At 28.1% G+C, this 17130-nt stretch overlaps 2 protein-coding genes across 4 annotated transcripts in view; one reads left to right on the forward strand and one right to left on the reverse strand.

The window, feature by feature from the left end:
* Positions 1 to 5517, reverse strand: part of LOC107447702 (dipeptidase C) — a 21416-nt gene extending 15899 nt beyond the window's left edge. The window contains exons 1-6 of one of the 3 annotated variants that reach the window (XM_043039573.2): positions 5333 to 5517; positions 2622 to 2799; positions 2095 to 2222; positions 1029 to 1092; positions 876 to 923; positions 277 to 338 (exon numbers count right to left, since the gene is read on the reverse strand). In XM_043039573.2, coding sequence (XP_042895507.1) covers positions 277 to 338; positions 876 to 923; positions 1029 to 1092; positions 2095 to 2222; positions 2622 to 2795 — 476 coding nt within the window. In that variant the 5' untranslated portion in view covers positions 2796 to 2799; positions 5333 to 5517. Of the gene's footprint in view, positions 1 to 276; positions 339 to 875; positions 924 to 1028; positions 1093 to 2094; positions 2223 to 2621; positions 2800 to 4937; positions 5309 to 5332 lie in introns of those variants that run through there. The other 2 variants (XM_043039572.2, XM_043039571.1) reach the window with 2 other exon arrangements.
* A 178-nt stretch (positions 5518 to 5695) lies between these two features.
* LOC107447703 (ubiquitin-conjugating enzyme E2-17 kDa) lies at positions 5696 to 7374 on the forward strand. Its single transcript, XM_016062689.4, has one exon. It carries the CDS (start codon positions 5696 to 5698, stop codon positions 6137 to 6139), a length of 444 nt encoding a protein of 147 aa, XP_015918175.1. The 3' UTR covers positions 6140 to 7374.
* Positions 7375 to 17130: the final 9756 nt, after the last annotated feature.

A 17130-nucleotide genomic window follows, 5' to 3' on the forward strand; every position in this document is an offset into this window, starting at 1 on the left:
AAATATGCAATATATATATATATATATATCCAGTATAAGATAGATATTTAACAACAATGGATAACTTTTGATTATAGGAAATAAATAATCATTCAGGTGTAATTAAAAAGCAGTTACTGTGAGTTGAATTCAAAGTTTAAAGACATAAAGACTCATGAACTATACAATGATTTACAGATAGTTTTGCATAATTATTATAATATAATACATGGACAGAGGTAATAAATGGTACCAGAAACTAATGGTAAAAAAATAATTACATATAAAAAGACTTACTCGGAGATTCCCTCAAATACAGCTTCATGCGTCTCATTTCCACTATCACTATTGATACCTTTCTAAAAAGGACAATTCTTTTTAAAAGAGACATATCACACGTATTATTATTTTGTACTATTAGAAGCCACTGTCATATTCTGAAATCGGTGAATATAAGCCTTGAACAAATCAAGTTTTTTCCAAGGATATTTTTTAATTCTGATTAGAAATTTATTAAGAAAAAAATCCTGTAACATTTTAATATGTATTTTATATATATTTTATAATTTTTTAAATATTTATATGAATTTGATTTATATTTATATTTCATACATAAATTTCACACCTAAATTCTATTGTGTATCTATGTTACATACATAACATAAATATATAAAAAAAAACTTATTATGGTCCCAAAATATGCAGTTCTTCAATTTTGAAATATATCACTCTACAATAATATATTTATTTGATACCCAAAATATTATTGTAAAGAGGTTTACAGTGAATTCAAAATTTTTAAATCAATTCTTTTAATTTATTACTATAATTAGCTTTAGCAATTAACAAAAAAATAAAAGCATCAGAAATAAATAAATAGGAAAATAGCTACATACTAGAGTAAGGAGTACATCTGGTGCCAAAGATTTCAAAACAGCCGCGATCTAAAATAAAATTAAAAATATTTTAAAATACAGTAGTTACACAAAGACAATTCTTTAATATAAAAATAAAACGAATATTAAACTTGTTACAAATCAGAAACTTACATCATTTACATAATGGACTTCATCAACTGAATATCGATTTTTAAAATGATCCAAAGTATGTAGCCTAAGGTATAGATGTAAAGTAAAATATAAACAATATTACAACAGTAATATACATAATAAATAATTTTTAAAATTATCTTATGAGTTACATTATAATAATAGTTTCAAATATAGGGCAAAATTAAGGGTTGTCACAGGGTGATTAAATATAACCATCAAAAATTAAAAAATTGACCGACAACCTAAATTGCCCGTCTTTATCCTCAAAAATGTACCCCATTTGCCTTTTATTATTTTTTTAATAAATATCGAATTATTATGAATATTTTATTTTTATAATATACAAAAAATCCCTTTACTTCATCATTACTTTTTCATTTTTATTCCTTTTCAGAAATGAATCATTTAACATTTACCATATTTTGAGAAATGTTTTAAAAGAAATGTCCTATATTATTCATATTAACAGTTAATTTAATGGCTTAAAATTTTCAATTTTTGAGAAAGTAAATAAATTGTAAAATTAAGTTATTAAATCACCGATACATCAAAAATGATTGATGATGGTTTGAAGAAAATAACACTCTTATTTAGATAATATGCAAAAAAGATTAAAAAATGTGTGCTTTTCGAGAATCCTCAGGTATTTTATTTCAGGAATACAACAAATGGTTGAATTATTAATAAAAAATTTGAGTTAAATTTAAAATATCCTTTTTGTATTTTATTTCAATGCATATTCTTAAAATTTACTTGTTACGTTTAATGAATACAGATATTAAGTAAATTATTTTTTTAACCATATTAAAAATTTTATACCTTAGAGAAATTTTTTGGGAGGAAATTATTATGTTAATAATTATTAATTACAATTACTATTATAAAACTAGTATTTTTCAATCACTCATTCTGAATAGCAAACATAATATTGATTTAAAAGAAGAAAAAAAAGGTTTCTAATGTAGGAAAGACAATAATTTTGGTGTAAGTAATAATACTGTAATTTGTGTTAAATGTTCAGGGTGTAATACTCTTAAAATAAGTGTTGAATGACAGCAATTACTTTCCCATCCAAACTGCATAACTCTCAGGAAGTTTAGGGAAAAAGAGATAAGAACGGAAACTGTTTACGTCTATGGCTCCAAAACAACCAGGTTCCAAAACTCCAAACGCCCAGTGAAAAAAAGATTCCTAAAAAATAATCAATATACAACAATTGATCAATTGTAAACAGAGCATATAACCAAATTTTTTAACATAAAATAAGTAACTTTTAAAGACTTTTTAAGCACTCAAAGTATATTTTTAAGCTTTCTTTCTTTTAATATTTATTTAGTATATATTTATTTAGTATTTAAATTTGGAAAAAAAAATAATAATTTTATATGAAAATTTAACAATTCACTAATTTACATTAAGGTTGGTAAGGTTAAAATAGATTAAGGATTGGTTAAGTATATTGTTATCAATTGAAATAATTATATGAAATTATAATATTAGAAGACATGGGTTTGTTCTATTTAAGTCAAAAATAGTTAATTTTACAGCAATCAATTACAATAGTAAAAGATATTGCATGAAAATTAGTACCTGCCGAAACAACTCTTCATGATCTGTACAATATCTCGTTTTGGAATCACCGCCTTCAAGAACAATAATGCTTTTCCCCAAATTAAGCTTCTTCAGTTCCTGGCAAACACGCTTACGGTTAAGCATATGGAGATTCATCGAAACTGGCAAAGTGCGCAACCCCAAAGAAAACATTGTCCTAGAAAAAATTACAAATAAAGACAATAAATTACACATCTCATTCATTTTAATAAGATGCTTTAATAAGTTTTTAAAAAATTAGATTCACTATTACACATGCGCTTATCATTTTTAAATAGGAGTCCTAAGTTTGATTTTAAAAATATCAGTTTTATTTAGAGTACATAAGACACTTTATTATACAGAAGAAAATTTTTGATACTTAAAATTCTTGTAAAAATATATGTTTTGCTGAGAAAGCATTAACGTTGTAAATTCGTAGTGTGGTCAGTGTTTAATGAAAAAGATACAGGAACATGGAGAAATAGTAGAATTTTATTAAAGTAAGCGACGGAGGCCCAAAAATGAGAATTTTACATGCTCTTGGATAGATAGAGAAGAGAGGATTGACCTTGGAAAGTGAGTTTTTACATCCTTCTGGACAATCCTATATTTAAATATTAATAAGTCCTAGTAACGTGGGACTGATCAATTTCCCAAGCTACTAAAGACACATCATACTTACTGCATTAAAATTAAAACTAGCTTCTTGAGATGAAAATGTTAATTTTAGAATTTTAAATGATAATGTTTGTATGTTTATATCGATAAACAAGAATGAAACAGAAAAATTGAAATAAAAAAAAAATAAAATAAAAAAAATTTTTTTTAAATTTTATTTGAGTGTCACTTAATTATTTAGTAGGGGAGAGTGACTCACCCTGGGACACAGTACAGCTTGGGACATTTTTATTTTTGGTCTTAAATTTTAAATTATCTTTTAGTTCTTTTAGATTCAGATATATGTCAGCATCACCTAACTTTGGAACATATTTTGATTCCATTGATTAAACAGGTAAAAATTTAATAGAATTTTTATTTTTTGAAACATGTTTATTTACTTATACATAAAAGTTGTAGATAAAAATTTTAATAAAATTTTTTAAGTAATGGGTAATATAATGAAGCATAAAACATTGCCTTTAGAAGTTAATTTTTCTAATGCTAAGCCTAAAAGTATGATATTCTAAAATATCCTATTAAATATTTAGTGCTGCTTGGGACAGATAGAGGAGGCCCACCTTGGGACACTAGATATGCATAATTAATCCTTATTAAAAACTAAACTCAGAGACACGAAAGCTCATAGAGGGCCAAGGCCTACTACGCCCATCTCAGTTTTCTTGACAGGGCTCTGTGGTGCAGGAGCAGAAGTTCCAGTTCAGGGTGTCAGCCTAACGCGGAACCCCCAGTGTTTAGTTCCCAAGCATGCTTGGTACTCCATTTATCGACCCACTGAAGGGATGAAAGGCTGAGTGAACCTTGCCCGGCCCGAGGATTTTTCAAGAACTTTCCCATTTTTAGAGATTTTCTAAAACATACATATGGGTATTATAAAATTAAGTATTTTATATTGGTATAACCAATTGTAGTCAATATGAAGCAAATATTTTCCTTTAATTTTTCATAGTTCTTAAAGAAAATGCAGGAACTCTAAAAAAAATTTTATAACTGTTACATTCTATCTTAAAGAACTGAATGAAAACGTTAATTTCATTTCTTATAGCCACATCAGAGATAATAGCAGAAATCGTATGAAAATATTTTCTTTTTTTTTAATTTTTAAGGTAGAGAGAGTATATTAATTTTTTTTTTAAACATCACTGAAAGACGTACTAATTTATATTATTAACACCATTTTAAAAATACAAAGCTACTTCATAAAGTAATATTCAACTGCAGATTGAGTATATTAGAACTTAACAATTATTAAAATTACATGCAAAAAATTTTGATAGAAATCAATTTATTTCTTGCTTTGATTCAGCATTCTTTTTGAAAGAATTGTTATTGGAAGGAAATGAAGAAAAATAAACGACAAACATCTAAATTTTTTAAAATAGGGAAAATACATAGTTTTTTTTTTTAATTTGATCTCTTTCAAAAAATCGAAAATGAAGACAAACAACTGAATTAACAACCGCAATTTTATCTGCGTCAGAGCTGATTCGTAAATTGGAAATTAATGCAAAATTTTGCAGTCAATGTTTTGAATTAATTCTAAACCACCATTTGTGTAGTACACAAAATCAGTACTCTATTCAATTATACTAATTCAGAAGCTAAACAAATTATCATAAATATAGAAATACATACAATAATATTTAGCAGCTACACAAATACTTGAAATCCCAACTCCTGCTTCAATATTTAGAACACCAAAATGCGTATTCAAATTTTAATATAGTTTATTTGAAAAGAAACCTCAATCGAAAGATACCTAATATTGTGCAAGATTTATCTTGAAAGTGATAAGACTGTGATAATTTAATAGATTAGACACTCTTATTTTCTTTCAGTTCCTTATAATACCCACAGCAACTCACAAGCGATTAAAGAAAAATTTTATTCCGATTAAAAACTAACCACGAAAAATACCAGTTCGGTAAAAATGTAAAAAATGACAACTAGCTTGTTTGTTTATTAAAAATATCACATCACCTTAGAGTGATTATTTCTGTTTCCCACTAAAGTCGTTTAAAGTAGCCTACCTTAAATTTGAAATTTAATCAGATGCCGTAGAAATGAGCACTTTCACCTGAAACATAAATTTAATAAAAATATAAGACTTCTGAAAGAAAAATAAAGGAAGGTATCAATGAAATTCAAAAATATTTCCTGGAATATAATTCATGAAAATAATTTTCCTTAGATTTTTGTTAAGGTGGCAACAAACTGCTTACTGACCAAAATTTAGCTCAGCTCATCCCTTCATCCATCTCTGGTTTCACTCAAAAAAGTAATGTTTCTCCGAGTTTTATGAATTAAATTTCACTTGCAATTCAAAACTCACATTCTAGTAAATAAAAAGTGCAGTTGTATATAATTAATCATTCATTGATATAATTATTAAAATGGCCTTGAAGCGCATAAAAAAGGAATTGGAAGATTTAAAAAGAGATCCTCCGGCTCAATGTTCAGCTGGCCCAGTTGGAGATGATCTTTTTCACTGGCAGGCGACTATTATGGGCCCACCAGATAGTCCATACCAAGGCGGTGTTTTCTTTCTTACAATCCATTTCCCACCCGACTATCCCTTTAAACCGCCAAAAGTAGCTTTCACTACTAGGATTTACCATCCCAATATCAACAGTAATGGAAGTATTTGCTTGGACATTTTGCGGTCGCAGTGGTCACCCGCCTTAACTATATCGAAAGTTCTGTTGTCGATCTGTTCTTTGTTATGTGATCCGAATCCTGACGATCCATTAGTACCCGAAATAGCTCGCATCTACAAGACTGACAGAGAAAAGTACAATGAACTTGCTAAAGAATGGAGTCGGAAATATGCTATGTGAGAGCATCAGTTTTGAACAATAAACTTATTACAATTTTCTATGTTTTGATGGTTTTAAAAATCTTTCTAACTTTGTTGTTCCAAACTCAATATGATCACAGAACTACAATAATTAAATTATAATCATACTTTAATCCCAAACTTTTATTGTTTTTTTGCTTGTTTACAATGTGATTGTTTTGCCAAAGAATAAATGTGCCAGGGGATAGATCTAGGCGATGGTTTCCTAATTTAGTGGATGTTATTTGAATGAGTGTGAAGGCCAAGAAAATCAGTGCGAAGAAGGGCCTAGATTTGTCCAAAATCAGTGCCATTTTAAATTGCTTTTTTTTTTCTTCCTTATTTCTGATTAAAACTATCCATTCTGGCTGTGACTTTAAAGTAATCAGTGATGCAATCCTCAAAAAAAATTTATCATTGAGAATTATTAGGTTTCTTCATTATTAAAATATCTAAATATTCAAAAACACCCGTTTATGATTTATTATGTTGTGTCTCTCGTGATTAGAAGATCTATAATATATTTTTTACTTTTTTGAACTAGTAGTTTTTAATCATTTTAGTACATGATAGAAATTTTTTTTATTAAATAAAATAAATGTGTTAAAGGATCAAAAATTGAAGTTGTTGGAAAATTTTTATTTTATTAAAATTTGTAATCTGACACTTTTTTTCTATGTTTGGTTTCATGAAAATAACATGTTTCGATGTCCAAATGTTTTTTTTTATAATATCACTGTCACCTCTATATTCTGTAGATTTTTGTATTTTTATTTATACGAGCCAGAAATTTTTAATCTTTTGTAGTAAACTATTAAAGTTTGTATTGTAAATTACAAAAATAAGCAAATTTTTAAAAACTAAAAAAAGAAAATTAAATGATTTAGAATTTTCTGTCTTTTTCACTATTTAAAAATAAAAATTCCTGTGTATAATTTATTGCATTATTTTAACTACTAAATACTCTACTGCATGTATTTCTATGCTTTTTTTGCTAATAATTATTCTATCACTTGAATGTATTATTAAAAAAATTTCAAAAACATAATCTGCTTTTATTATAAATATTTTTACTGTTAAGAATCTACAGTTGTTTTTAAGTGATGATGTTAATTTATACACAATAAGCTTCAGTTGTAAACAAGTAATTCATGGCTGTAAACAGATTTTGAAGAGACATTTTTTCAGTTCTTGAAAATTATCTGTTAGATAAATTTAATAAAAAGTTTTAAGTAATTGCACTGTTTATTTTTTTCCCCTTAAATTTTTACTATAAAAGATATTTCCTGTCATTTTTGCTGGAAATTTCAAGGGTAATTAAATATCCTAATTTTTTAGCACAATTTCTACAGTTTGAGCACTACAGCTTTGAGTTTTTCTTTGCAGTTTAACTCAATTGTTAAAACAATTGTGACTTATAGTGTGTCTAAAATAAAACACCCCTAGCCATTCGTCTTGACCCGTGGCGGCGACTATGGTAACGACATACAACTATTTTAAGTAGGGGTGAGTCACTGATTTGGACAAGTTGGCGAGAGAAAGGTAATCTTTTCCTGTGTTCTATTGTGTTAGCCCTAGTAGAGTGAAGAGCTGCTACCCTGCCTGGAATGCACTATTCTTGTTTCCATAGCAGCAGACGACCTCAGACTTTGTGGCAGGTTCTTATTGTAGACAATCTATACAACCTTGAGTTTTTCTTTGAAAAAGCTTCTTTTCAGTCGAATTAAATTGTTGAAAGAATTGTGATTTAATACACTCTTAATGTTATTGTTTAATTTTTACAAGTAAACAAATGGTGGATATTTACTACCCTAGCACAGAGTGGCAAGGTTTAGGACAGAATGGATTAATCCGCAGTTTAAACCATCTTGTCCAAAACCTATTCACTCAATTTATGTCACAATTTTTAAAAAGGAATATTGTGAAAAATAAAATTTTAGTTTTTGAACAAGAAACAAAATGAAGGCAAGTTTTGGTTTTATTAAAAAAGTTTATTGTTATTTTTAATATTGCATTATTTACCCTTATGCAAAAACATAATTTATCGGTATTAAAAGCATATTTAAGGGATAATATATTCCTTTTTGTTCTTCAATGAACTGTGGAGCTTCAAAAGTTATAAATCTTTTCCTATTATATTTTCCTTTAATAAGTTAAAAGCAAATTGTATAAAAAGTATCAACATTTTGTTAATATATGTAATTATTATGTGTACAGTGGATAGACATATAGAAATTTTACCTTGTATATTACCAATGTACAAGGTTTTGGACAATTTTAGTCAGTTAAGGGCAGTTTAAGACCGTAAAACCCAAATGCCCTGTCCAAAACCCCAACCCTGCAACAATTATACCTTGGCCCCATTTGGGCTCAATATGGATCTTATATGAACATGCTCCAAGCCAACAATGTTGGGATGACTAGATTTTATAATGTTGGTCCTATGCTGTGTCAATATCGATCTACATAGGGCTTATATTGGGTTAATCTGACAAATCTAAATAGGGCCGATATTGGTTGTAAAATATCGAGTGAATCGAACAATTCTATATCGGACCCATATTGGCCCTTTGAACCCTCATATAGCCAAGGTTTGTGAATATTGGTCCAGTGAGGGGCCAAGTTATTTTGCTGCTAGGGTATTTTCGATAGAATCTGTGATATATATTTGATATAAAAGGCCAGTTCTCTTTTTATGATAAAATCATACTAATACAATTCTACCATCACATTTATTTCTTTAAAGTAACACAGACTAGTGTTTTTAAAAAGTGCTTATTTTTTATTTGCGTTTTTTAAAAGCCCTTCAAGGTGCTTTTTTTAATTCGGGGTTTGTAAAAAATGCATAATTTTCTATCTTTCAAAAAGATATTTTTTCATTGCCTGTGTCGGTTGTCGTTCTGAATTACAAAAAATGCATGATTTCCCCAATTTTCTCTCCAATATTTACAAGAAATTATTTATTTTATCATGATTGTGTAAATGTTTTTGAATTTTATTGATTTTATGTTTATAATTTAGGAACTTTCAACAATAGAAAAAAATTATTTTTATTACTGCACAGATCCTAATCATGATTTTTTTTTTCGGAGAGTGATTAAAAATAGTTTTGAATACTTAAAAGTTGCTTATTTTTTGTTTAAAAATCTGGCTATGCACCCTGTAATAGCTTAGTATTATATTTTTCTCTTTTTTTGTGGCAAATATCTTCGTTTCTACAGTTTACATTTTTTTTTAAAAATATATCATTCATCAACTTTTATTAGTTTAAACCATAGGTTCCCTAAGTTCATAGAACCAGTGGTTCCTATGGACCCCTAGGGTCCATGGCAAAATTCAATTAGGGATGTTTGTAGTTCGTGCGAAGATGTTTGAGCAAAGGTTTTATGTAAAGTAAAATATTTGTGACCCATTTCCATGAAAATGTAATGTGTCACAAATGAAACTTAAACTGAGTTAATAAAATTTTATGTTTAAAAATGGGAAACATTTCTGAAAAACTGCCTAGATAAATATGTTCAAAATTATTTTTGCCATCTCTTCTGGAACAATTTAAAGAAACTAATTTATAAGCTGCTATCAGAATTGTTGGTTTTATAAGCCACTAATCTAATAAGGTGTTTTAAAATTAAACTCTTTTTTTAACTGAATGCTACGAGTCAGGGGTGGCTGGATTAGATGAATGTGATTTAAACCACAATTTTAACCAAGCAGTTTATTTATCTAAAAAAAAAATTGATTTTTTTTTAGGGAAAAAAAACCCTTTTAAATTACTTACATAAGTGCATATTACAGAAGAAGAAAATAATAAATTTCCCTTAAAAACTTTCATCTTGAGTTAAAATGCTAATGTGAGTCTGTGTCACTTTAAAGAAATAAATGTGATACATAATTTTTAAAAATTTATATATTATTGCTCTTCTAAAAAATAATGAATGTGAGTTAATTTTAAGTTAAGTCATAATGTATTTAAAGAAAAGCAATAAATAATGAAATAATAGAGCTCAGATACTTTTTAAAATAATTGAAAAAATATAATTATAGATCAAGTTAAAATCAAAAGTTTCTGTATGCATTATGCTTGCTGCTATCAAAAGGATAAATGACAAGGAATTGCTTTTCAGAATTTTATTTTTTAGTTTACTTTAAGATTTTTACTGTTATCAGCGTAAACAATTATTGTACGTAGTATGTTTAAATTGATTCCAATGTTTCCAAATTACAGTGTTTATATAAAAAATCATAATTGAAAAATATTAATTCATTTAAAATTTAATCAACGTATATTATTTTATTTAATGCTGCATTGTTAACATATTGCTATGCTTAAAGCTTCATTGTGTTAAACAAATGACCAAAAAAGTTTTATTTTCCTTGTTTATCATTAAATCATTAGTAGTAAAATATACCTTTAATATTTTATATACACATAAGTATCTAGTCAGCTTAACGATTTTTGTAATTTTTATCATTATAATATTTTTGAATGGAAAAATATATTACTTTAAATTTTATGTTCACCTTAAAGTTTGTATTAATTCAATTCAGGAAGAAAACATTATCATTTTACTAAGTTGAAACAGCAGTTAATTAATGACAGTAAATAATTCTAAAGTAGGAGATTTTTCATATATACTAACAAACAAAGTGGTACTCATTATTTTACACATTACTAAAATATAACATTTTAATTATAAATTTTTATTTATATTAGGGTAAAAGTCACTTTAATTCTTTCAAAAAGAATGCTAAATCAAAGTAAAAAATAAATTAATTTATGTCAAAATTTAATATTTTTAATTTTAATAATTGTTAAGTTCTAATATACTCAATCCATAGTTGAATATTACTTTATGAAGTAGCTTTGTATTTTTGAAATGGTGTTGATAATATAAATGAGTAGTATGTCTTTTAGTGATATAAAAAAAAAACTACTCTACCTTAAAATATACACCGAAGAGCCATTACATTATGACCACCCTCCATCTATAACTGTGGGCTCGCCCAGGTTCTCATGGTTTCTCGCCCAGGAACAATGTTTTCATGGGACACATTAGGACCCATAATCCTCATAGAACAATCCCTGACGTCTGTAAGCTACTTGAACATAGTTGCAGACCAGGTTCACCCATTCATGGCAACAGTTTTTCCTGCGGGGGATGGTGTTTACCAACAGGATAATGCACCATGTCATAAGGGTCGAATCGTCATGGATTGGTTCGAGGAACATTCCAGTGACTTTCAAGTCATGTCTTGGCCCCCAAATTCACCTGACCTTAATCCAATAGAGCATTTGTGGTCCTACTTGGAAAACCAAATTAGTGCTGCCACGCTACCCCCTTGCAATGTGAGGGAATTGCAGGACCAGTTCGTGAGCGCTTGGTACCAGATACCTCAGACTACGCTATCAGCACCTTGTGGAATCAATGCTACGGCGGGTGCTAGCAGTTTTGAGGTCTAAATGTCCTACATGTTATTAGCAGGGTGGTCATAATGTAATGGCTCTTCGGTGTATATGTATATATATTTACATAAGAATTTTGTTATTATCTCAGGCGTGGTAATAAGAAATGAAATTAATCTTTTCACATGCAGTTAATTAAGATAGAATGCAACAGTTATAGATAATGAATATAATTTTTTTTAGATTTCCTACATTTTCTTTAAGAACTATGTGCAATTAATGGAAAATATTTGCTTCATATTAGCTATAATTGGTTATATCCATATAAAATACTTCATTTCATAATACCTATCTGTATGTTTTAGAAAATCTCTAAAAATGGAAAAATTCCTGAAAAATCTCTATCTTTTTTCTTTACTCTGCTTATTGTTTACTTTAGTATTCAAACAGGTAATGCTACTAAATAATTAAGTAACACTCAAATATAAATTGTTAAAAAAAATGTATTTTTTGATTTTAATTTTTCTGGTTTATTCTTGTTTATAGATATAAACATACAAACTTTTTTTATTTAAATAGTCTTAGAATTGTCAATAACAGTAGTCAGTGTTATTGACGTTTGAGTTAAATAATTCTAACATCCATTACAAATATTTGTTATAAAAATTTCACATATTATTGAAACTTATTCACGCTTCCATCCTCATTTAAAAATATTTTTTTGCTCACAAAATCTAATATAGTTGATATTACAAATAAAATAAAAAATAAAAGTTTTCTGCGTGGTATTGATAAAATATAGTTTGAATTTTCATTGAAACTTCCTTAATGTACCTGAAAAAGTTAGGGAATTGTTTTTTTTAAATTTTTTATTCTGAAATTGAGTGGGAACTGTGCTACATGTTAAGATGAAATGTAAAATAATGAGTGTATAAGCATCGTCAAAATCTCCAGCTGTTCTTTTTTTTATTATGTTAGCATGTTTACGGAAAGAAAGTTGATATTTTTTAATTGTTTATTGATAATGTATTAATTAATAGTTGAAAAAATTCCTCATGATTATACCTTATAATAGTTAAAATACTTTTAATTTAGAGCGTAAATTGTTGTTTAACATTTTGTTCTAAATTAACCGGGAAAAAACTTGATTTAAACCACACACACAAAAAAAAAATTTTTCAAAACTCTTATACAGGTAGAGACAGAACTGGGATTTTTTCATCAACTCTGGATCTGATGCTTTTATAAGTTTTCTTCTTTCAACAAATAGAGAAGCTTTTTTTTTTTAATGTTTTACTGACATGCTTCTTTTGTTTTTTATTTTGATAAAACTTTCATCATCAGTGAATTCAGAATCAGAAAGGAAAAAAAGTATCATAACCTAAAACATTATATTTGCAAGTTTATATTGCATGTAAAATATTTATGACTTCATTATTTTTTAAAAACAAAATCATTGACTTCAAATTAATTATTTTTATTTTGAAAATTATAGTTGATTTAAAGCAATAAATTTTTTTTTTTTTTAAAGTAAGTGCTTTGTATCTTACTCTAATAGAACGTCCCTAGCGGTTTTCAGAGTCGAAAAGCTTGGGGGGGGGATTGATTGATTGCTAAAACCATCTATTATCTGACATAAATTGTGGATGTCTTTGGTTTTTATTCTTAAAGATAAATCCCTGACCATTATTTTCTCGTAGGATTGGGGCTATGGAGTTGGTAATTGAAATGTATGACTTAGGACTTTCTGGACAGCTCAACTCCGATTTAATGAAATTCCCGAATTCCGAAAAAGTATTACTAAGAAAATTTTCAAATTATATGTTTCTATTTTTATGTACGATGCACAAAATAAAAAATCGGACACTTTAATAACTTTTAATTCAATGGTTAGATTTTTACCAACTAAGATGCGATTGTAATGGTTTGAAGGTCTAACCTTCAATAAACTAGTGCAGACGATATATAAATTTCGGCGATCAAAGAACGCTTTTTTTTTTTTATCCTTAAATATGCTAATTAACTAGTGCAGACGATATATAAATTGCAAAGATTTAGAGGCACAAAAAAGCGCTTTTTTTCCCCTCCAGGAATTCGAATTGAATCAGCCTCAATCTGGAAAATAGGGCCCAAATAATTTGTCAGGAGAGCTGTCGAAAATGTGGACCTCTTCATGTTAATTTAACGTTTTGTGTATTTTGCCATAATGAACATTAAGCGAATCTCAAATGTTTTTGCCGTCAGTTGTAAAACTCTTTTATTATCTACTTGTGAAACTCTTTTTTCTAAGGATAATTCTATGTATAAATTTTTTTTTATACTTATTCATTATTCTTTTTCAATAATCTATTTACTTATTTCTCTTAAGTGGCACCGAAAACCGGATGACCGGATCTAAATTGGCAACAGTATAGTGCTCTATAATAATTCATTTTGTTTGATTGTCTTAACCCTTAAAAAAATCAAATTAATTAAAAAATTTCAAAAATGTGCGAAACCTTTTTGTCTGGTTGAATCTATTTTACTCTTTGACAAATACATTTCCAATATTCAATATTATTTTCGAATTTTTCACTAAGCTTTTAACTTGGATCTTACACCACATTATCAAATTTTAATTGAAGTTAAAACATTTAATACATTGTTTTATAACTAGTTGAAAATGTTAATGAATCAATAAAAAAAATTATAAAAAACTTGCTTCCAAAATTGATCGAGATAAGCTGAGAATTGAGGAATTAAATTGAAGAATCATAAAATGGCGTCCTCGAGCGAAATATCAAAAAGTGAATAATTCAGTAGATGATTTTAGACTTCAAATAATCGTGTGTTGTCAGCTAGTAATGATAAACAGAAAATCATAATACAGGGATTGATAAGATTCCGATTAGATTATTTGCTCCGTTTCAATGCTAATATTTTCTTTTTTAACTGTCGTTGAACAACCGACCCAATTTTTGGGCTTACGACTACTAATGTTCAACAACGTAGCCTTGTAATTTTGAACCCAATCGACAAGACAAGAGAACTCCTGGATCAAGTATTAGGAGAAATTTGCCTTCGTGGAATACTTTTTCATGGAACTAACCAGCATTTGCGTTACAATGGAGAGGAAAACCTCGAGAACCTACCACGGTTAGCCTCACGGCAAGGAGATACTCTAACCCATGATTCGTCGACCACTGAGGATATTTCACGTCAGTACTGTGGTCGGTGCAAACCGGCAATGCTAATATTAGTAGAACTTGAATGTGCCGACGGTACATTAAAGGTTAAGTAATAATAAAAGTAGCATTAAATAATTAGTTATATACGTAGAGGCCCCGCGTTGGGTGGTCGCTTAGACCTCCCATAGATTTTTAATATTAGGCGAATTTTGCTTAGCCATTCGGCAAATTTACGAAAATTCATTTTCTCTTATTTTATTTAAAAAACACAATGAGATTATTCACAATACGTTTTATTTTGTTTAGATTTCCAATTTATTTGATGTAATAAAATAAAAAAAGTTCTAAGGATTGGTAAACAATAAAAAAAAGCCGAGAGTAGTCTTTAGTCAGGGTGCGTAACATTTTTAAAAAGTGCTTAAAGGTGCTTATTTTCGTTTTTTAAAAGCCCTTAAAGGTCTTTTTTAATTGGATGTTTTTAAAAAGTGCTTAATTTTCCCTTTTTCAATATGAGATTTTCCCTTTACCATGTTGATTTTAACTTCGAATTACGCAAAAAGACACAGTCCACATTGTTCTATTCAACGTTTTCACAACTAATTCAACCCCAATCTATTTCGGCATATTTGTCAGTCCGTAGCGTATGAAAACGAAATTCGTTTTACGTGATTCAAAATTTCAAAACAACGCCGAAAGATTTTTTTTTCTTTGATATGACAGTTAAAACAAGGTAAAACCGTCAATTGTGAAAAAACTTTTCAACCCTGTCTAATTATGATATTTTTTTTAAAAGTGCTTGAAAATATTTTTTGAGTGCTTAAAAGGTGCTTATTTTTTGTTGAATAATTTGGCTGCCCACCCTGTTTAATATAATGAACTATAAAAGAAAATATCAAAGTATAAAAATAGGGGTATAAAATAAAGCATAGGTGAAAAGCATGCTCGAAAGGAAGTGGGGCGACATTTTTGGGGTTAACGAGCATTGTGCGGTGCGGAAACCCTTTTATGATTACAAAAGAAAAGATTAAAAACATTACGCCGATAGAAATTACGGGTCTATTAAATTGGTGGATAGGCTATTTCAAATCCTTTGAATGCTACCAGAAAAAAAAAGATTAATTCAAACATTAAATTATCAAAAGCAAATTTAAAATAATCATTTTTTACTTCATCTCTTCATATGCTAGATTTATTTTATTTATTGTCTGGCACAATTCGACATAAATTCACGTTTACTTTGTCGTTACCTACTTATTTACTGATCTTTTTCTAAAACTCAATAAAGAAATTAGCTTTAAATAATTTCTGCAAATTTTTTATTCATAATTAATTTTAGAAGATGAGTTTTAAGTTACGAAATCAGACACAAAAATGCACTTTTTTTGAATGAACATTTATTAGGTGGACCGAAAAGTAATGTCGTTTAGGTGCATTTGATATTTGTAATCAAGATTTTATTTTTTATCAATAATGTATTCACCCTCTTTAGCAACAACCTTTCAATGCCGGATCGAAAATGGATTGAGAAAAAAAAAATGAATTGGTTTTAATAACGAATATTTAATGCGCCGAAACGACATTACTTTCCGGTCCCCTTAATATTTCTGTAAAAATATTTGAATTCTTGTCACTAAAATTATAGAGGAGTCGCATTCCAGAAAGTGTGCAGTCAGGAAGTTAAAAATTCGAAGGAATTTTTAATTTCTGAATGCTTATATTACTTTTCGCGCTTTTCGTCCTTTCTCTGAAATTATTACGGCGAATTAAAATATTTTAATAGGATAATAAAACTTTTTTTTAACGATAATTCCCTGCTTAAAATAGTTTTTAATAAGTATTTAATTTAATAATAATCGAAACATTTTGAATTGTAATGTGTGCAAGTCTTTGTCTTATTTTAAAATAAGTAATTTTTAAAACATATTTCATATTTATAATTTTTTTCTAACCACTGAAACTGTATATTTTCGTTTTTAAAGTGCGATGGAATTTTTTTTCTTCTCTATTCGATATTTTACAAAATTTGCCAATTACCAAATTATTTTTTATTCGATTAAGGTGATATTAAAAAAATTAAGTCATCATCTTACCTGCAACTTACTTTTTTTTAAAATAATTGAATGGAATAAAAGTGATATATCAATTCCCCCTGCTTGCTCTGCTCACCTACCTCTCCACAACGGGTAGGTGAGCAGTGCAAGCAGGGGGGAGGAGCCTCCTAGTAACCTAAATATTGGTCATCTAATTCCTTGAGCAATATTTTTGTTCACATAATTATAAATACTTATCTAAATTATTTTCTTGAGATCATTGTTTTCTTTAATTCTTCTAACCTATAGATTTTTACTAACCGGAATCGGAATTTTTCCCATTAATATTCCTGAAAAACTTCTTGTCACTCATTTAGAAAGTATCCTGCAA

This window comes from Parasteatoda tepidariorum, chromosome 9 (assembly GCF_043381705.1).
Source record: "Parasteatoda tepidariorum isolate YZ-2023 chromosome 9, CAS_Ptep_4.0, whole genome shotgun sequence".
NCBI lineage: Eukaryota > Metazoa > Arthropoda > Arachnida > Araneae > Theridiidae > Parasteatoda > Parasteatoda tepidariorum.

Excerpts from the sequence above, each read along its gene's own strand:
- LOC107447703 (XM_016062689.4), top strand. The coding sequence starts at position 5,696 with ATGGCCTTGAAGCGCATAAAAAAGGAATTGGAAGATTTAAAAAGAGAT.